Source organism: Opisthorchis viverrini (genome assembly GCF_000715545.1).
Source record: "Opisthorchis viverrini unplaced genomic scaffold opera_v5_43, whole genome shotgun sequence".
In the NCBI taxonomy this organism is placed as follows: Eukaryota; Metazoa; Platyhelminthes; class Trematoda; order Opisthorchiida; family Opisthorchiidae; genus Opisthorchis; species Opisthorchis viverrini.
Genome location: NW_008751699.1, coordinates 22,645 through 44,253, shown reverse-complemented (window position 1 = coordinate 44,253; position 21,609 = coordinate 22,645). Strand labels below are relative to the sequence as shown.

The window sequence follows — 21,609 nt, the reverse complement described above, 5'->3', positions numbered from 1 at the left end:
ACAAACATGCTCGTGTTTATGGACAGCTTAACTCAAGCCAAGGACGAAGGACTCATATCGGATGCCATATTTTTCGACTTCTCAAAAGCAGTTGATGGGTTCCACACGTCCCGCTGCTCCACAAACTCGAGTCTTACGGGATTCAAGGGAAAATCCTTCGCTGGATCAAGGCGTTCCTATCAGACAGGTCATTCCGAGTGAGAATAGGCTCGACCTACTCTTCTCCAGCGCCGGTCTCCATTGGAGTTCCTCAAGGCTACGTCCTTGGACCACTGCTGTTTCTGATCTACGTCAACGACCTCCCAAATGTTCTTGCAAGTGCATGTCTACTTTTTGCGGACGACTTGGAATTCTGGAGTACCAATGCCAGTGCCCTCCAAATGGATGTAGACGCTGCCAAGCAGTGGTCGTTGGACTGGCACCTTCCTTTGAATGACGGAAAGTCCGTCCATATGTCGTTTGGAGGAGACTCGGCGAATGCCTTTGTTATACATGGTGAGAAAGGACCAGAAAACATCATGAGGATAGATGCCAAAAAGAATTTGGGATATCTCACTGCAGCATGAGAAATCGGCCCAAAAGGCATTTGCCATTTTACGGATGATTCGGCGCACTTCTCCCGTATTACTCGCATGGACTTCTAAATACTCTATGGGGCCTACGTCAGACCGCTCCTGGAGTACGCCAACCAAGTTGTCTACTCAGGACGCACGAAAGACGTCACCCTCATTGAGCGTGTCCAGCGAGCCGCTACGAGAATGGTTGCCGGCCTCAAATGCGTGGACTACGAAACGCGTCTCGCGATGCTCGATCTCTTTCCCCTGGAGTGCCGTCGCCTCCGAGGGGACCTAATTCTTACTTATGCCCTGTTTGAACAAAGCTTGCAAACAGGTTTTTTACCGTTGGCCCAGCAAACACACGGCGGGGACATAGAAGATTTTTAAGCTCAGAGCGCACACATTCATTACAGCTGAGCATACCAAGGGTAAGCTGCTACAGTTTCGACCACCGAAAAATTAGAGCGTAAGAGATATTTCCGAGCACTTGAGGCGGTGGAATGATCAGTCGCTGACTGTGGTTGAGCCACGTGTACCATCATCGCTAATCATTGACGAGCCGGGTCACAGGGTTCCAACCCCAAGAGGTGGTCGTTGTCGACCCGATTAGTGTTTTCATGCTTTCTTGCGATGGCATAGCTAGGCCACTCACCTCGGTCGTCCCCACACAGCCCAGTCTGGGCAATAAGCCTTGCGAGGTAAACGGTCCTCTGTCAAGCAATATACATGTCCTGACCACCGTAACCTATGTAGCTGATTAATCGTTGGAGAGTTCCCTTTCCCAAAAACCGTCTGCCGTACCTCACCATTACTAATGTGATTTTTTCCACTAGACCTGGCCGGTTCTTCGGAGACACTGCTGGTCAAACACAGACAACCTCGCATCTGCGCATAGAGACCAAGCTGCTTATCCATAAAGCTCCAGATATCGCCTCACTGCAGTGTATGCCCTGCCCTTGACAAACAAACTAACGTAAAGCTTGTGCCATAAATATCGGAGGTTAGCGAAAATTGCCCTGGCTTTCTCTTTTCGAGAAGCAGTCTCGTCATATAAATCGATCTACCTGGCCGATTTGCTCGTCTGCAAGCAGATTTTTGGGTTTCATCCACCCCAGTCTTGTGGTAGCACTTTGCTTCTGTGAATCGCATCCCAAACCGTGTTGCAAAGTGGCTTGCTCTTTTGATGGGTTTGATCAAAGGGTAGCAGTATCGTCCACCGACATAATGTCTGTGATCGAACGCCCTGGGAACATTTTGATTCTCGAGGTTTCAGAATCAAGGCGGATAGATTTGAAGCAATACGTTAATAACGAATTTGACGGGGAGTAATGAAAGGGCACAACCTTGTCTTACATTACTGGCCATTGCGAACTCAAGCGTATTGTGAACTGTATGCTCCTTCGCGTCCGCAAAAGTCCGTATACAGTAACCTCATAACGGATGTAATTCTGGATCACCAAATATTACGGTTTTAGGCGGTATCCCAGCCCACTTACAACATCGATACGTAAAACTAACGATACTTTCACGTCACGTTGGCCGTCGCGTGGTCTCATCAAGTGAGTCGCTTTACTTGGTGCATATAACAGGGCTGGTGAGCGAAAACATGCTGCTGCCGATGCATCAGTTGTGTTTGACGAGGAATGGAGCGCGATGATAATCAGAATTGGGACGGAAAAGACTGAGGACCCAGAGGATAGACTTCATCCATCCAAATTCTGGTATTGCTAGCTAAAGCGAGAAAAATTGATTTAACAGTGAACGACGAAACGCTTAGAGATAACAGAGAAAATATGCGACAGCCTCTCTTCTTACGCTTTCAAATTTTTCCTAGTACTCTATTTCACTCAAGTTTGAATATTCCCTCTGCACTGAGACTGACGACTGTTTCCACCGTGAATAGTATTCAGCTGTAGCGCTTGCGTCCGACTTCACTGACAACCCTGAACACTTCAAAATATGTTTTCAGACCCCGAAAGTTGGTCTACTGACCTTTTAATATCCAGACATTGATGCAAGCACGACAACAAGTCACTGTTACTCTTACACCGAATTCCCTCTGCATTAACGTATACTTTCTGTCAAACAATTATACGGGACCAAGCACCGTAATTGAACTGAGCGCACCCTTGTTCTCTTCCAACTTCCGACTGCGTACCTCTTGCGATCCAAGAGCCGCTGCTGCTGGATATGCCGGGTGGATACAGTATTTAGTGACCGAGCGGAAGCGTCTCAACTACTCGTTGGTAGTTGCCTCTGTGCGGTTCGCTTGGCAACGTCTGTGAGAGGATCTTGTGAAAGTGAGGTCCATCGCAATCTGTTTATTGTGTCTGTTTGTGCCCTGACGGACTGTAGCTCTGAATCTGTCAAAGACAGTTTCTATGACGCTTTAGGTGCTCTTTTACAACAGGCCTTGTTGTGTTTGGTGGTGATATGATCACCCCAGTAGGTAGACCAAGCACTGCTGAGTCCCAATTAGATGATACTCTTAGGTTGGCTACGAGAAACACACAGCAGAAATCGTCTACTTCAGATTTGTGTCGACGACACCCTGTTCTTTTGTAGTATCAGATTCCGGAACAGCGGAAATCGCTTGGCGAAGTGGTGCCCACTGACGCAACACTCTCGAACTCAAATTGACAACATCGCCATCAGTTGCCGGTGGCCAGGGTCGATCACTGCGTGCAACCTCTGGAATGCCAGCGTGCGCTCTAACCACGCACCTATGCGCTGCTGGTTTTTATTGCGCTTTTGGGGTGTACGCAAAAGACGCACATCTCGCTTAGCCATCGACAAGCTAGTAGACCCGGAAATCAAACCACACTTTCAGAACCGACTCATTTTGCACGCCTGCCGGACGCTTCTGTGTCGGATATCAACGGCCACTGAGAGCAGATATCAGAGGCGGAAATTCCGTTTACTGTACGACCCAGCCAACTTCATCCAAACATTTCTAGCGGCCATACGACAGATTCCTGAATCCAACCGCAACTCTGTTCGATAAATCATCCGACGCCAAGTGAATCTGAGTGTCCGTGCAGACCTGGGAGTTTGGTGAACCTCAAAGACCGAAGAAATGAGAAGCAAAGTGGCAAAAAAGTTCTCAGGCTAATTCGTCCGCAAGCTTCTTTTCAGCGAATTCATGAGGGACCAGGATAGCCCCCTGATATCCAACAAAGGAGGACGCTTGGTCCGCTGGTACAATATCTCGAACAACAATTCAGTTGACCACTTCCTGCCTCCAATCAGGAATGTTAGCCTTCAACATGAAGTTGCTTTATTAATATGGAGCCTCCTTCAACCTCAGAAGTATCCGAGTGTATATCTATACTCAAGCGTCATTGTATTGCAGGTCCTGAGGACTTTCCACGTGATCTGTTTAGGGGTGGCGGTGAACTCCTCAGTCATTGTCTCTATAGCCTGTTTGTCTCTACCTTGGATAAAGAGACCATCGCAGATAATTGGGGTGACTCGGCAATAGTGCCGATTTTCAGAAAGGCTACACACAGTGACTACGGCAACCACAGGTGTAAGTTCAATTCTTGTTGTAACAGGGCTTCTGGTGTCACTGCTTCTTTGGCGTCTTACTGATGCACGCGAATTCGTGACCTGTTAGCATCAAGCGGGATTTCGACCGGGTAGCGACTGCGTTAACCTCATTGCACTCCGTCAGGTGTTAGACAACGCCATAAATACAGACGTCGAACCATCTTGTTATCCCTTAACTGAAAGGGTGCGTTCGGTTCTTCTAGTCAACCAGTTCTGTCAACCACACTTGCTCATCTTGGTGACGCATACATCATTCTCATCTCTGAATACGAAGGCGCAGCATAATCTCGGTTGACTAAACTGAACACCACCATGCCATCTTCCAGTATGCGCCTGGCACCTTCCAAATGCAAAGCCACGTTTCGGGACGTGCAGACTGTGCATATGCTCCCTGCACCTCAAAAAGTTGTGGAAAAATTTTTTTCCTCGGTGGTTGTGTTGGCGTTGGCGGAAGTGCCTCTGATGAAGTAAATGCATAGATCTCAAATGCCCGAATGGCATATCGATGGTCACGTGTACCAGGCTACAGTAAGTATTGTCGTGAAATTGTAAGACATGGCCTCTGCGGACAGTCGGTGTGAAGCGTTTGAAGTTTCCGGCGACCGATGTCTTCAGAAGGAGGGGGTCACGGTTGGGATTCTCCATTCCACTGGTATTCTGTTTGCGTTCCAGATCTTCCGCAGGTAGGGTCGTCAGATTGCCAACTAGGGCTTCATCACCTCTGAGAAGTGCGGTGTGCAGAACCCTTAGTTATTGTCACTATCAAAGAGTCGGTTTAACTTCCGTTGCAGCTCGACTCTGCGTCGTTTATTTTACTCGTCTGTCGAAGGCGCGTGAAGCGGGACGTGAGATCACCAAGCAGGATTCTGGCGGGGAAGGGGTGTTGACCACATCTTCACGTTCCACCAGTTGTTGTAGCAACGGCATACATGCACACGCCCTATGACCTTTTTGTTGCAGTGGACTGGTGGTAGCACGTCTGCCTCGCATATCAGATGTCCGGAGTACACGTTCAAGCACGACCGTGGATATCTCAGAGACCAATATTGCGTTTGCTAACTTTTGACAATAAAGGGGTATATCATTGGGCCTTGAAAGGTGCTGTACCAAGCTATGGTGTGGGCGGTATGGTGACCCTTGGTCACTACGCGTGGACCATGCGGACCTTTGAGCACCGATACCTCAGAACTATCACCGGATTAGTTTGTAATAGGCGAATTCGGAATGTTATCAGAAAACAGGTATTTTGTGAAGAAGTAGGTACTCCCCTCAGGGCCAACATCCAGCGGTGCAAGCTAAGGTGACTAGCCCATATGTTACGTAGCCAGTATACAATCTACCGAACACGGCATTGTTTTCCGAGCCTGATTCGAAGTGGCGGAAACTCAGAAGTGTGCAGAATATTGTATGGCAAAAGAAAATGAAGGACTTTATGAAAAGTTTCGGTGCTCTTGGTGCTTTTCGCCTCTCAGTATGGGAGCTGTGTCACAGTCCATACACTTGCCTGAATACAGTGAACAATATGGCAACTTACAGATCCTAGTGGTGCTCATGCTGTCAGTTTCTATTCAAATTGTCTGGCTGAGTACTGGGGGTGCGGACGCCTGAGATGTTTTTGATAGGCTAGCGATTGGCCCTTCTCTCCGTCCAGACTTTTTTAAAAAAATATTAACATTGTTCTGCTTTAGTGAAGCAATAGTGTCCTTGTCTAGCGTTGCTGACAGTACCCATGGATTATTTACTAGCGCTAGCCCATTCGATCGTGCTTCTCAGCTCTATCAAGCCCATTTTTAGTGTTAGGTTTGATCCTGCAAAATCACCATACCCTCCTTGTAAACTATGACCAGTACTTTAAAGTTGTTATATCTCTGTTAGGAGGGGACGCCAAAGCCTCTCGATTTCCAGTCGGGTGGACCAACCCACAAACTTTCAAAAAATAGTTGAACACTCTTTTGATTAACCGGCACTGAAACAATATAGCATCAGCCACCATTCAATCACAATTCGAGCCCAAGCTTCGAATTGACGATCGGATGACCTTTCAGCGGGGAAGGCAGAGGTGGTTTGGTAAGACGGTTCACCTGTCCAAGTTGGGTTATAACAAAGTTTTGAAATTTCAATTTCTAACCCAAATAATCGACTGTGTTTCCGTTTTAGCTCCTCCTATTTTATTGCTTTTCTCCCTGATGAAGCTCCTGGACCAGGTTCATCTTGAGAGACTGGTATCAGAACTGAGTGGTGCTAGCAAACGCTATAATGTCGATGTAAGGTAAGGCATTTTGTTCAACGGGACTTTCTATTTTCCTACTGAGCGGCGTTTATGACGGGACGAACCAGCGGTCTCTTGGATAGCGAGACAATTTGATTAGTTCGTTTAGTTCTTCACCACATGTGCTTTCTTCATGAGATCGCCCTACAGCTTTTTCGTCACTTGTGGGTTATATATTCCTGTGCTTTGAGGGTTCCTGAGCCTTTGTGATTGGCAATCCTGGTTTTAGCACATTAGACTAACGTATGAAAAGGATTGGTGGGAATCACAGTCTGCGTTATAATTCATAGGCATTGCAGTTTGCACATAGGCACAACCCAAGTGGCAACATTTAAGTCCTGCGCTTGATTGGCACTCGCTCCTCTGTGGACTTTTGGCATAAACTGCTGGTGATGAATGAACTTCAGCTCCTCTTTACAGACGACTTTGTCATATGGATTATTGCGGTCATGGATTTAACCGTCTAAAGGGAGACCCAAGTCATCAACCAGATAAGAGTGTCGGACCGCGCCTTGGACATTCCCTGCATCAATCTCCTATAGTGTCGCACTTTCGGCAAGTGACGCAACCTTCCAAGAAGGCTTTACCTCCGACTGCCTTTCTCGACAACACTAGGTGTTAGTGGGACCGGCCCGCACAACGAAACAATTGAGCTAAAATGTTGCAAACCTTCATAGGAATGGGTTTACCGAAAAACTTTGCGATCTCCACAAATAAGTCGGTAGTTCTTTTATTTCTACGTGTTCTAGTGTTCACTACACATTAATTTATCTGGTGCAGTTTCCTTCCCGCCATTCAGAAGAATGTAAGTCAGCGTGAAGAAGCAACACTGTTGGGACATATATCCAAACTTCACCCCAGGACTAGTTGCTCTGTGTTCACTGTCTGTCCACTTTGGATAGACTTCTAAGAATAACACTAACAGACATTATCGAAGCTAGTTGTACGGGATCAGTATCTCAGGTTGATTTTGGAGCTATTCTTCAACTATGTTTGAGACAAACCAACAGTGCTACTTCAGTTGTTGTAATGGTATCTGTCTTGACTAATTTTGAAGTAGGCTGTCCTACTTCTCAAGTGAGTATCTTCGATCAATAAGCCTTCGAACTCGCAGATAGTTTTGTTCTTCCGGATCCGGCCATGGTTAACCAAAGCCGATGGTTGTTGATCCCTCAGTTATCACTTACAAAGAAAACCGCTTTCAGTGGTTCCGCTGTTGTATTCTTCTTGACACTTGGTTGAGGACGCATTAAAGTGCCCTCCTGACTGATTGAACGCACTTAAGGATGTGTGATATAGAAGCACTAGGTTTCTTCACTCATACTTCGTCATGTCAACATCAGGAGTTTTCCTAATTTAAGAGGAGCTTGTGACAGTAGGGCACCAGTGCTAAACGCGTTTGTTGTTAGTATCAATGATTATCATTGTTTGGCTACTGTTTTCGCTCCACCATTCCTAAGATCAGTAAGCAGTTGGGACCTCAGTATGGCATGAAGTACTTCCAGGATATATTCAGCTTGTCTCGTTATCCCAGCATACCGAAGTTGCAAAGACTTGTTGGAATCCGCTGCGTGCCCATGCCATGAACAAGACCAAGTCTTAAAATCGATGTGTTTGATGTGCATAGTTGAATGCCGGTTGTCCACATATAGTTGTTGCTAATCCTGTTGTGGTGGAACATACTAATTATGTTGCACCCGACAACTAGGGATAGCATCATCAGTGATATGAGGGACACGTGACCAAATGAAATCAGATTCTATTATGGGAAAGAAAAGTAAAAGAAAGTGCGTAACCGGCGGATCTTACACATTGCTCTGATTCTAAGGAAGAGCAAAACTCATGGTACATCTGTATCAGATGTTAATGTAGCTTTCTTGTCCGTCTGGCTTGTTTGTTTGGGATTTAAACCTGTCAAAACATTCAGTAGAACCCACTCATGGATCGATCACCGTGGATGTCCACTCAAGTGTATTTCAACCCCTGTATCACTCGTATAATCAAAATATCTTGCACATCTGGTTACCATCTGGCAGCTTAGTTTTATCCCTGATTCAGCGTAAGGTTGAAGCGCTGTCCGTTTGGTTGAAGATCGGAACCTTCATAGCCTACGTACCAACGAATGATGTACGTTCAAAGCTGCTGGTTTCCCTGTCTTTACTTTTTACTAGTTCTCATGTGGCCTGCGTCGTTTCTTCATTCCCGCTCCTGAAGTAGAACGCCTCTGTGGTTAACCCAATTTTACTCACGTCCTAAGGCCCCGATCAATGTTGCTACCTTATCGTGGTGATCGGGTTTGCGTGCTACAATGACCCCGAGGGCTATGCCGATTGGAGCCTAAGTGCTCCTTCAGGGTCACCCATATCGGACAGGCCGAGGGCGAGTAGCCAGACAAAAGCAACATAGACTTGAACTCATCCTGGTTCGTTTTTTGATGTCGTGTTTGATCTTTGTTCCATCCTGAGTGCGTCCTTCTATTTGCTGATTGTGTATGGCTTCGTTGACCCAGAATCTGACAGATTTTCTTAACTTCATTGTTGTTCTGATATTATTTGGTTCGTCGGTGTTTTGCTTCCTCTCATCGCATGATTCAACACTGGTCACTCACCCCGATACTGGTATTTTCTCGCTGAAAACGCGATTTTTTCCCTTTCGTTTCCTTTTTTCGCCAAGAGTAATGGAAAGCAGGTACAATAGGGATGATGTTTGACGAAGTAATGTAACATCCTTTTGTTCCGTAGGCAAAACGGGAGATCCATATCTTAGTGCATTGGTTAGTTTCACACGCCTCAGGCTCTGTGGTCTTCTACAATGCTTCGTCAGTCTCTTTCTTCATTCGGCTAATGATTTGATGTGCAATACTTTAAGTAAATCATTGACCGAATTCAGACAGTTAAATAACCTCTTCTAACTTCTCCTGTTTGTAATATTTCAACCGACTCCCTATGAAAGTGACAAACCTTAGACCACTGCTCTTAGTTTTCACTAATTCGGTTATTCAAGCTTCGGAAGTGTGTGATAACGGGGAGAATGATTATCAATGGATTGTCATATCTGATCTTTATCACCGATCTATAGTGCACGCTTGTGTGACCATGCGATATCGGTTGTTGACGCTGTTCATTAACATTTCAAGGAGTGCTGAAAGTGTCCCCGCCGAATTTCAGGGAGAGTTATCTTGACAGTATGATGATTCTGGGCTTCTCAACTTTCATAAGGATGCATTAGATCAAGTGGCACTTTCCCGGTGCACTTCTTCCCTCTACATAATGTTTTCCGTTTCTACCTGCGCTTGGTAAGGTATAACTGTTCTTACTGGCTACACATTTTCTTTAATTTTTCTCGATGAAAATTTCCGTTGTTTCATAGAAAATCGTAAACTGAGTGGAATACACTCATTTGCAAACGAATTTGATTTTACGAAACACTCACCTGGAATCTCTCGTTTATGGTGTTCCAGGTAAGTCTCTCACAAAACCAAATTCGTTTGCAAATGAGTGTATTTCGCTAATTTCGTGCAATTTGGTTTCAAGTAGAACATAAGGTTGACGGGAACTTCGAAACTTCGCCTACCTGGTGAGTCCCAAGAGGGGCGAGACCGGTCGTGGACTGTCGAAGAATCCTCAGCAACCTTATGAGTAGCGTAAAAACGTAAACTGTTTATTGGGTATGTTCAATAGCTTTATTGTTCTCAGAATACCCATTATCTATCCTACTGAGTCTCTTAGGTTGAGCGATGTTTAGTGAAGCGAATGAGTTACATCCTGTCGTTAAAGAATAAAACGTCCTCATTCCTATAGAACAGTAGAAAATACAGCTGAACTAATAGCCATGCGTCTGCGACTGTCAAACGAACCACAACACCTACTGTTGGAAGGTGATGGTCCACAAAGACAGTAACAGACAGGCCTGTCTGTGTGTCAACGTGTCAACGGTTGTGCTACAATGTGTGTCTGCGTTTTAACATTGGTTTCGTCGCATCGCCAGCGTTTGTACGCAATCCTTCTGGTTTGCTTTCGGAATCATACCTGACTTTGTTTTTGAGTGATGATTGCTTCATCTTGGCACACTAACATGGAAGCAGGCATTCATGATCTACCTCAACCATCTCGCCCAAGGCAACGGTATACCATTCCGCACTACAGAGGCTGTGTAAACGGTGCTGATTCGATTTTGAGCCTCATCTATGTTGCGGTGTGTTCTCTGGATCAAAATAACCAAACCAACCACTTGAGAGTTCACTGTCACGGGTGTCTGACGGCTTGCTACAATACACTGTTTGTGTGATTAAACTTGTCCACGGTATTTCCACTGCCAAGCTCAGTACTAGTATTATACTTTAGAGGTAACAAACCCACGTTTAAAGTAGGAAAGTCACGTCACATTGTGCCTACACAGGTTTTGACTGATTATTTGCCTCTCCCGGTTTTGGAAGGAAGGTGGTCCTTGCTAGGAACTAGATCGGTTGAAATAGCCAACGTTTTCTGATTTTCTGGAGACGAAGTGCTCTCTTTTAGGGAGAAGTCTTTACTTGAAAGGTGTTCAGTGAGACCACTCTGTTGGTACGTGTCAGGACGTTTTATCCTGTTTGAACGCTATCAAGCATGTGCTTAACCGGAATGATTTGTTGTTCGAATCCGCTTTCACCTTGTAGATTGCATCTTTCTGAGCTTGAACAGCGTAACAGATCTTAGCCGTTATCGTTTCTCACGTTTGCGTAGCTGCTTTGTACTGGTGAGACGCTGCAGCCTAGTGGTTCTTTGATTTTATCTGATAAATGCCAGCATTTGTTCAACCAAGTTTGTCAGCACATCAATTTTAAATAAGCCCGCACTATTTTTAACGTTTGACCGCGTTTGGGCTTCAAGTCCTTAATCTTCGGGTTTTGATCCAGGGTCGCGATAGATGACATTCCTTTTTCGTGCCCTGGCTAACACTGATTTTCCTCCGCGCGTTTAGGTTGATTAGAGCTATCGGCCTCGAAGCGTAGGCTAGCGGATATCGGCACATTCTCCTCACTTGCATTAGTGCAAATAACAGGAATATGTGGTGGCCCATCATCAGATGTTCACTGGGACCGCTCCGTTCAGCTGAGTTGTTATGTTCGAAACCCCCACTGGTCATCCATTTTATGTCGACATGCTACTGTCGCTCTAGGTCAACCAGTCTAGAACGTCTACCTTTTATGCACATCAGCACCACCCAGGTTGTGCAGAAATCGTGGACCTGTTGGCAACCGCAGCCGTTTGACTCATCCTGCGGTCCCCATCCAAGGAGACGACAGTTAACTTGATTGCGGTGACTGTTAAGACCATTCATGCCTCGTTGCCAAGTCATGGACTGGCAGCTCCTGGGTCTTCTCCGTATTACGCAAGGGGCTTGACGGAGAGGGCTCTACGATGCAAACGGTCTTCTGGCATACGAAACACAACCTAATCAGCGAAACCTGTGGGGTGTGATCAATTGATCTGTGGAGGAAGAATGAAATCTCCCGAAAACCAGCTGGCATACCTCTATTATTGATCTGGTGTTCCCACTAGACTCGTGCGATGCTTCAGAGGCACCGATGGTCGAACACAGACAGCCTCCGAAGGTCTTCCACGCGCAGTGATTATGTCTTCGGTCGGTGAGGTAGGACAGCCGGTTCGCGGCTCTGTACTCTCTATCCTTGACAGTCAAACTGGTGTCACCTCGACACCGCAAATGTCGGAAGTTAGCAGGCACTGCAAAAAAACTTGGGTCCACCATTCTGGAGTGGTTGTTGCAAACGGATTTCCTGTGTACCACCGGAGTTCATGCGTTTTTTAGAGTTTTGATAGGGAAGTATAACTGTGTTACTATAATATGCCATATTTACATCGGGTTTAGTGAATGGCGGTGGTGGGAGCATCACCTATAGAACCCTCTCGAAGGAACTGGACGACGGGTTGCGTGACCCAGTCAGCTGTACTGGAGACTGCAAGCGCAGCCTCCACAGAATCTCTCCTACCAGGGTGGTCTATGAATAGCGGCCTGACAGACAATCTACTGGCCCTTCATACGGGTTGAAAAGAACATGATGATTGCTCCTCAAAGTTTGAATAGTTCTAGTGGTCTTAAACCAACCAATGTTGCGTTGTTGTCAGGCTTTTGAGCCAAATATTTTGGCAGATGACTCTATTCGTCCTCCTATCTAGGTTTGGGCTCCCTACATACAGTCATGGACTTCACGCATCAAAGTGCCTCCGCGCCACATCTCCCGTCAGGCGGTGACATCAAATGGGTCACCTTGTTCGCTGTATAAAACAGCGGATAACAGAAAACAGCCTACATTTGGTGCATCCTATCATTCTTCATTGTTGACTTTAACTGTCACCCTGCCTCTCACTCTCGACAATCACTCACATGTAGACCATAGCTGTAGGCACTTCAATCCGCCAACCAGGGGATAGCACGTTACTGCTCACATTTACCTTTGAAATGCTAGTACATTTAAAGTGCTGGTCTTAACTGGGAGTGACCAATTTCTGAATTATATCACCACTTGTTTTCATATGAACAATAGAAATCTAGTCTCATTTAGATGGTGTTTAACAGAAGGGTCATCATCTATAGCATGACATCAGTGTTCAACACCGATGCTTCACTAATAAATAAAGGTGGGTGGGGAAGGGACTTAGTGCTACTTACTACAACTTACTACAACCATTCCGAGGCGCCTACACCTCCCGACACTCATTCAGCCAATCTAAATAGAAACAGACAACAACAACGCAACTGACATCGGTTGGCAGCCATATCTTACAGTGTCTCCAGCCAGGCACAGTGGGGATCACGCGGTCCCCATCCTTGAAGGAGAGTTGCACTGACAGCACTGAAACGTTTCGTAATCTCCTTCATAGCCTTCTGTCAGGTCAAGGTTTGACCGCCTCTCTGCTTCCGCCACTCTGAGTTATGTATGGAAAACAACACTGTCTTCGGCAAACGATCGTTCGGCATGCGCAACACATGTCCTAACCAACGCAGCTTCTGATGTTGAATACCTTATTCAATGAAAGTACCCGTTGCACAACCGGAAAGTCGCTTTTTAATTGCCTCGTTACTGGAATATATGGGGTTACCTATCACCCCACAGCACAGTGTGAACGGAACTCAAATTCCTTGAATTTTGTAGCGCAATGTGTTTATTTGTCTCGAAACCGTGTTTACTTATACTAGTTGCCCACGTCGACGGAATGTGTTCCCAAAGCTTCTAGGTGAGCCTGGTTTTCCCCCGATTCCCCCTCATGAAGTTGATCAGTTTTTGTTTACTTTCCAATTGGATAACTGTAACTTCGCGTTATTCGTGGCGACTCATCACTCATCCTTCTATGCGCATACGTTTTCGTGGTCCTACCATCCAAGTCCACTTACAGTTTCGGATATCTATTGTTCGTCCTATCTTATCTCCAATTTACCCTGTTTACATTACCTCCCATCCTTGGATGCTACGGTCTCCCAACTCCTAGACTTGAAAGTTACTCGTGCAAAATGGTGTCGGAGGAGAAACGGCAGTTCAAGGAACTTTGTAGTCGGATTGGCTCAGACAAGCAAGACACAGAATCTCACCGTCTTGGGTCGTCACAAACACTTCGCGGGTTGTGGGAAATGACCGGACAAGCAGTCAATCCTGAGGTGTATCAGATGAGTAATGCCCAAGAACAACCTACGACAGTACGTTGAATTTTTGTCAGGCTATTCCCAAGCTGATTTAGCCGTTACCCTGTCTTTCTACGTTGAGACTGTTTTTAAGTTACTTTTTTGCGCCTGTATCCTGATTTTCACCAGATGGTCGTAAGTAGTTTTTGTTTGTGATCATCCCAATTACATCTTGGCCCTTCCTACTCTTAAGGGCTTGAAACTGATAGGTCGGAGTAGAATCTTGCGGCTCTGGTTCGATGATTACGTAACACACGGTCGTTGCGCCTAACAGTTGGTCTTGAAGTGCCGTTGGCGGGGCTTTAATGTGATTTTTACAGTTATGCAGGCGCCAATGTAACGAGGTTAGCCGAAAGCTTTTATTATTATGGGGGAGACCACCCAGCCACTGCTCAGAACGTTTTTGATGGACTCTACCTAGAATTCCATTCGTTCTGCATTTTTGGTAATTCCCAACCAGAATGGACTGACCGCACAGTGCCTCTCGAATTCTCCACTATATGTTGTCTTTAATTGCAGGATTAAATCTGAATGAGAGATTTAAAAATCCCGGTAACACCACAAAAGGATCTGGTCTTTTCCAGCCTCCGTTTTCCATACATATTTGCGTCCTGCTTGTTGGATAGCGAAAACAGAACGATTTTTTATCGCCCTTGAATAGTGTTTCTCATAGTCGATCATTTTATTGTATCGTCGTTATCACTGTGTCGACAGCAGCCAATGCCATTAAGAACTGCTCGGTTAGGCTGGTGATATCTTGTTGCAGTCTGCACTGGTTGTTCGGAAACGTCGTGAACGTCGAGCTAGTTTTTCTCGAGATTTCGTCCTGTAAGGGAAGTCGTGAAGCACAGTGCTTCCCACCAACGGACTAGTTTTTGCATCGATTCTATCGCCGCGAAATCACATGTTGCGCAGCACTACGCTTCCATCACATGCTTTCCGATCCAATCGCGTTGTGTCACCTGACTGGTAGATTTTGCATTATTTAGTTCATATTGGTCGCTCCCTCGGATCAATCGACTATTTGTCAGCTGACCTTGCGGTACATTACACATTCATCCTGGATGCATATGGACTGTATACAATGCAGCAGAATAAGTCTAATCATTCAGCTATGTCGTTCTTTCCCCCTAATCACTGTGTCAATGCAGCAGAATAAGTCTAATCATTCAGTTATGTCGTTCTTTCCCCCTAATCACTGTCTTACCGATGTTACTAACACCCGCGGTTTGTCTGGCTCGTTTCCCCAAGCAGTATTGCTTGTGCAGACGGTGCATCCAAAGGCCATAATTATCATTCATCCTCACTCGAATTGTCTCCTGTAGGAGGTTATTCTCGCACTGATGTCAGTGGTGGTGGTGATCCTTGCATTTCATGGCTTTGCTTGTTCGCTGGACTGCAGTTCATTTAGTTGTGTCTGACGTGCGCGATGCTACACGTAAACGTGCAGTGGTCTGATCTTCCTTAGAATCCTAGGACAGCCATGTTGGCATCATCTGCGTGCAAAGAGAACTGTTTTCCCAACTGCGTATATATGGACGCCTTCAGTACCGTACTTTTGCTATTGAAATCATGGCTTTATTTCAAAGTTTCCCTGCTCTGGTTTTCAGTGGACTTTTGAAGACACATTCCCGCAAGAAGCTTTGCTTGCCGAAGCTAGGAGCCTGCCACAGAACGACAAAAAGTGGTGACTCAACTTGAACGGTTACCTTTGGTATAGCAGATGATAAAGTTGGAGTCGAACTGTTGATTTTCTGACTCCATCAGTCTGATCGATAAGACGGACTCAGTGCTTACTTACTGGCTGGCTGGTCTTTCTGGTACTTGATTAATTAATTTTGCAAAATACTACAAATGGTTGCTAATGAAGTTGGGTTCAACAGCCTCTGACCTGCTTCACAAGCTGGATAGACGAGGCTTTCCTATTATGACCGTTCTGCTCATTTTATCGCAGTTTCTCACCGAGAGGTTGTTGCTCCTGTTACGTTCTTCCAATACTTCCATCCTGAACGATGACTGACTGTTTTTTGCTGACTTACAGGCGGTAGCTCATCTACCAGCGAATAGTGGTTCTACCACAGCCAAAAAGCGTTCACGTTCGAATACTGCGTCAAGTTCTGACGACGGCGCCAGTCCATCATCACCAACACGGTATAAGACCACTGCATCGGGGCTGTCAGTCAAAGACCTTTTTTGTTTGATGAGCACGTTGAACAGCTGTTTCGGACCGGAATACGACTTCCTTTCAGCGCGGAGCGACGAATTCTGCTTAGAGCCAGAGTTATGGGTGAGTCTTACTCAGCTCTTTCCTCAGTATTCTGAAGCTTGTTCCCTACCCAAGCGCTCGTCCCCTCCACTGAAATTGCTATTTATTGTTAGGATCGTTGACACAAGGGCAATGTTTGGTTGCGAAGGTTGCCAGTGTAGCACGTGACCTCTGTGTTCTTCCTGCTAGGCAGGTTTCTTGGCCTATGCCCATCACACCTGGACCCGGGCGGGTTGACCTGCTGGTACCGAAATTTTCACTTAAGAGATAGCCGCGGCCCTCATTTTTGCAAATCCTCACTGTTTGCCAACATACATGTTGCATTTATGCATCAGTAAGATTTACCCTGTTATCGTGTTACTTGAGTGGACCACTTTTCCTAATGTGGGTACGAAGGTTACTTATCTTATCTGGGCGGCCCTCATTTTTGCAAATCCTCACTGTCTGGCAATATATATGTTGCATTTCTGCATCAGTAAGATTTACCCTGTGTTACTTGAGTGGACCACTTTTCCGTATGTGGGTACGAAGGTTGCTTATCTTATCTGATTCTCACATACAATCCGATAATTACAGGGAGCCGGACATTATGTTCTCGGATAAATGGGGTGCAATAGTTTTGTAATGCACTACTCATAAGGTTGCTGAGAACTCCTCGCGAGCCCACGATCGGTTTCGCCCTTCTTGGGACTCATCAGGTAGGCGCAGTCCCCGAGTTTCCGTCAACCTTATGTTCTACTTGAAACCAAATTGCACGAAATTAGCGAATATACACTCATTTGCAAACGAATTTGGAATTTGGACTCACCTGGAACTCAGCTGAATCTCTCGGTTTTGATGTTTCCAGGCAACCGAATGTGCTGCACCAGGCCATATCGTGTTTCAGACGCTACGATATTCGATATTCAGCAACCTTATGAGTAGCGCATTACAAAATATATATGTACAGCGATATCTCGAATATCGTAGCGAGTGAAACGTGAGACGGCCTGGTGCAACACATTCAGTTGCCTGGAAGCATCAAAACCCAGAGATTCAGCTGAATTCCGGGATGCAATAATCTTTCTGAAGTCGCTTGCAATCTGCTCACAATAAGAGGCGATTTTCTCTTGTAATGAATTTCAATTTTTCGATCAATGTATCCGCTGTAAATGTGTAACATTAGTACTGGCTTCTACAATTTCGATCTTCGGAAAGTGGGAGAGCGTGGGAGCCAAGCATTGGAGGCGATAGCGTTTTCGGTTGGTTCGAGAACTGGGTAGCTACTCATCGAAGGCGATAACTTTGATGCATGAGCGCCACTGACTGTGCGGTTGGGTCAGTCTTACCAGTGTCATTAACCATTGATGAGTTGAGGTCCTCATTAAGGTAGGCGGCCGTCGTCAGATCATGCACTGTCCACCTCTCGGTCGCTTCCACCCAGTACAAGGCTTTGAGAGAGCTCTGCGAGGCAGATAGTCCTCTAGATTGAGTTCCTCTCCTGTTAATGGGACTCCTGGTTCGTCATGAAGTAAAGGCCTTTACTTCATTCCCTTGAGCTTAAGATCTAGCTGAGCTCATTGAAGTACGTCCGTCCTGCCACGGTCTTTCCAAATGGACTGGCGGCATTACCTTGATCTCAGTAGCAGCGACGGGTTCGCATACGTAACTTACTCATCCTGATCTGCTAATTAACCTCATTTGTCCCCACAGTTTTCATTTAGGCTGTCATCTGTTCTAGCACTGATTCCAAGCTAATTAACTTTCTCTTTCTATAGTCGCGTGCACAGGTACATCTCACCGTATCGGAATTGTTGCTATTGATTGTGTCTCTAGCCAGGCAACTGATCTTCTGACATCTGTTCGCGTTGGTATTCCATATTATTGGCCGTTTTTTGATTTAAAGCTAGTTACTTAGTGCCAGACGGCCTACATTACCCTCCTGCTTTTCTGAATCGGCGGCGATCGCGGCTCTCAGTTAGAAATATGAAGGTTGATTCTGTAAGCGCAATGCGCTACAATTGAAGTTTAGTTCTCGACTCTTTCCGTTTCGAACTTTCCATGCTTGTTCGTGGTTATGTAAAGGTTTCTATATCACCGGAATTATCTTTCATTCCCTGATGATGGAACATTGTCTGCCGTCCAATTTCATATTCCACCTTAGTCCCTCACTTCATTTTGTTTAAACTAACGTCAGCGACAATTACTTTGTTGCGTCGCATCTGTAGGCGACAACTGTCCGTCAAACTCATCTGGGGGCGTTCGATGCGTGCTTACTGCCTCCGTTTGTCTTAGTACGCCTTTTTCCAACTTGACTCCACTGTGAGTAGAGTGGGTTTTATTTCTATCGCTGAGTGGTGTTCTATGCAGTTAAACTGTGTAGATTTCAGGCAACCGTCCTTCCTTTGAATTTGGAGTGTACCACCTTTCGCAGCCGTGTTCAATTTGATTTATGCACTTAATTTCAACCAAATAATCGCTGCTTCTTCGTCGGCTGCAGGTTGTGAAACATTACATTTCTCAGTTTTGCTCCGTCTATGTTGACAAATACGAAGAAATCTCCCCTGAACTTTGGAAAACTATCGAAGACGAGATCGTCCCTAGTCAATGTCTAATCTACAGGTAAGCTTTTTCTTATGGTACTCCTTCTCAACCTAGAATGTCTTGTCTCTTCAGGTTGACAGCATGCCTCCGCTAGGCGGTTGCATGCTCCTTTTTTGTCCTCTGTTCAAATGTCGTTTCAAAACAGCATGAGCTCAAGATGGCTCAATGGTTAAGGCGCAAACTCACCGACTGGATGGTCCGTGGTTCGAACTGACCTCTACATGTTTCAAAACAGCATGAGCTCAAGATGGCTCAATGGTTAAGGCGCAAACTCACCGACTGGATGGTCCGTGCTTCGAACTGACCTCTACATTTTGACTGCTCGGGGAGCCTGACATCATCCAGGCCCTCGTGCTTCCTTCAGGTGGCGTGACAGCTAGGAACCTAGAGGGTACTAAAGCTGGACAACTTCTAAGCAGCATGTTATGATCCCATTTTAAGGAAGCTCTGTTTATCTCAGGATTGGAGATCGGCCCTTCACTTTGACGGTTGTTTCTTATGTAGGCATGCTCTGTCAACACTCTGTTCCGTCTGTAATCCGTCTACCAGTAAATAAGTTCTAAAAATGCCATTCTTTCATGACGGCTCTCCAGTGAACATGGTTTGAGGAGTGCATGTGCTTTTGTATGTATCTTTGCATTGTGCACGTGACTGCGTGATTACGCCGTACGAAACGGGGACGCCAAGAATGGTTTGACACTTTTAGTCAACTGTATCAGCTCATCCTCAATATGTGTAGGGATCTGTTCTGTCCGTTTGAGCTTCAGCGGATAATCTCCCTAATGACTGATTTTCCCTACTCCATAGCTGACCACTGCAGTATGTGAAAGTTTCAGTAACTTGTCAAGGCACTCCTGATTTGCTTGAGAAGTTCCAGTAAAAATACACCGAAAAAACATTCAATACTGTATTGCGTAGCGCATCAAGTAGTTCCAAGAAAGTATGTAATTTTGTCGGAAGGTCACATGCACCCAAGCAGTGTACGGAATAAGACACAGACCAGAAGGATTTTTTCATCCAATTTTCATGGCAAGAACTGAGGACTTTATCAGCTATCCGGTGAACTAACTCTACAGGTTATGTGGCTTGCCCTGCCTTATAGGTGCGACTGCAAAAATCCACATGAACTATTATTTAAGGACAAAATCCACAATATCGTTGTGCCTCCTACAATTAGGTATGGTGATTTCTGTTGGTCGGATGTGGTAGGTCAGACTCGTTGCATCAGATGAATACCGGACATCTTATCCACAAGTTATTCCACGAACTTTAACGTCACGTGGATTGCCACGTGACGTTTTGCTTTGTTGGCTTAAGATCACGGCTCTGAGGCCTGCTTCAGGGGACAATCGATAATCAACCAACCGATTGGTATGCCTGGGTACTGACTTAAGCGGAAACATTGTCGTATTTTGCGTCGAGTCACGATGGGATCCGTTTTGATTCCAATCCTTCCGCGCTAGGTTTCCTTGAACGGGGGAAACTATGGTTCATTATCTCAGATACGCACCCACTGATTGAAACGAACCGGTAACTTTAGTCAAAATGTCGATGCATCTGTCATGTGTTTGATCTTGGTTTTGTCTCTTTAAGAATTTGCGCGCCTCACCTACTAACTGAAACTCCCGACCGTCTGTAGCAACAAACAGTCAATCTTCCAATGATCAGTCAGTCCAAAAAGCCCGAAAAAGACTTCTGGAGTGAAGATCACGAACTGGATTGTGCATAGGAAGTCCCATCGTGTTAATTGTACTCTCTAGCCGAATTCACTCTACACTTGTACGGGTGATCACCCAGTAAATCTCATTTAGATGGAGAATCAGACAAGGTCTTGGCAAGTGTCTTCTCTCCCAAAACCCCCCGTGACGCTACAGACAGTTAAATAGACGCCGCAGATGTAAAATAAACATCATCTCTGGGTTGTTAAATTTCCTCAGCTTTCCTCAGTTTCAACTGTCTTCTTGGCTTCCGTGAACAGCGTTCGGTTTAAGTAAGATTCTTCGGCCTGATTGTGCGCAACAGCCGCACAGACTGAAATATGCTACTCCTATGCGAATGTTACCCTAGAGGGGAAATTTTTCAGCACGGGCTTTTACCGCTACAATTCTCTCATGAAGAAATGTCCCTCGAGAATCATGCAAAAATATTTGACTCCGTAAATGTCTGGTGGCTTCACTTACCGAGAAAAACATCACGCGGAATCAGATTAATTGATTGACTATCGTGTCATACGGCCGATGACACTAACCACGTTTCCACACCATCCCATGACATCAACCACGAGCTAATTAGCATTTTTGGAACATAGTTGCAGTGCTGAATAAAGACTCTGAAACCGCAAAGCACGCACGGCCGGTCGATCGATAAATATATCATCATCACCGATAACAACAGTATAGGAGAATACTGGCGATCCGTCATCTCAGTTTATTTGAATAAAGCCTTATCGCGGCAGTTGTGTTTGTCGTTATAGGCAACATCGGCGCTACTTATCTGAGTATGACTGGTTGAGCTCTTCCTGAACCGTGTTGATGTACATATGTTTCTTAGAGGATGCTGAATAAAGTGGAGTCTCCACTAATTCCAAGGGAAACAAAACGGCTCAGTCCCAAATTACCCCACTGTTTTTCGGAAAGAAAACGGTCTGGCCGCTCATACACTGTAGAGCAATGACGACTACAGCTTTGAATGTTCACGTAGACGGACAA

The 21,609-nt window shown here is 45.6% G+C and overlaps 2 protein-coding genes across 2 annotated transcripts in view; one reads left to right on the top strand and one right to left on the bottom strand.

The window, feature by feature from the left end:
* Positions 1–6,292: 6,292 nt before the first annotated feature.
* Positions 6,293–21,609, top strand: part of T265_03128 (hypothetical protein) — a gene marked incomplete at both ends in the record, with an annotated part of 22,555 nt that continues 7,238 nt past the window's right edge. The window contains 4 exons of the mRNA XM_009167541.1: positions 6,293–6,375; positions 13,863–14,067; positions 16,094–16,339; positions 18,798–18,919. Coding sequence (XP_009165805.1) covers positions 6,293–6,375; positions 13,863–14,067; positions 16,094–16,339; positions 18,798–18,919 — 656 coding nt within the window. The remainder of the gene's footprint in view (positions 6,376–13,862; positions 14,068–16,093; positions 16,340–18,797; positions 18,920–21,609) is intronic.
* T265_03129 (hypothetical protein) overlaps positions 16,102–21,609 on the bottom strand; it is a gene marked incomplete at both ends in the record, with an annotated part of 27,886 nt that continues 22,378 nt past the window's right edge. The window contains one exon of the mRNA XM_009167542.1: positions 16,102–16,317. Coding sequence (XP_009165806.1) covers positions 16,102–16,317 — 216 coding nt within the window. The remainder of the gene's footprint in view (positions 16,318–21,609) is intronic.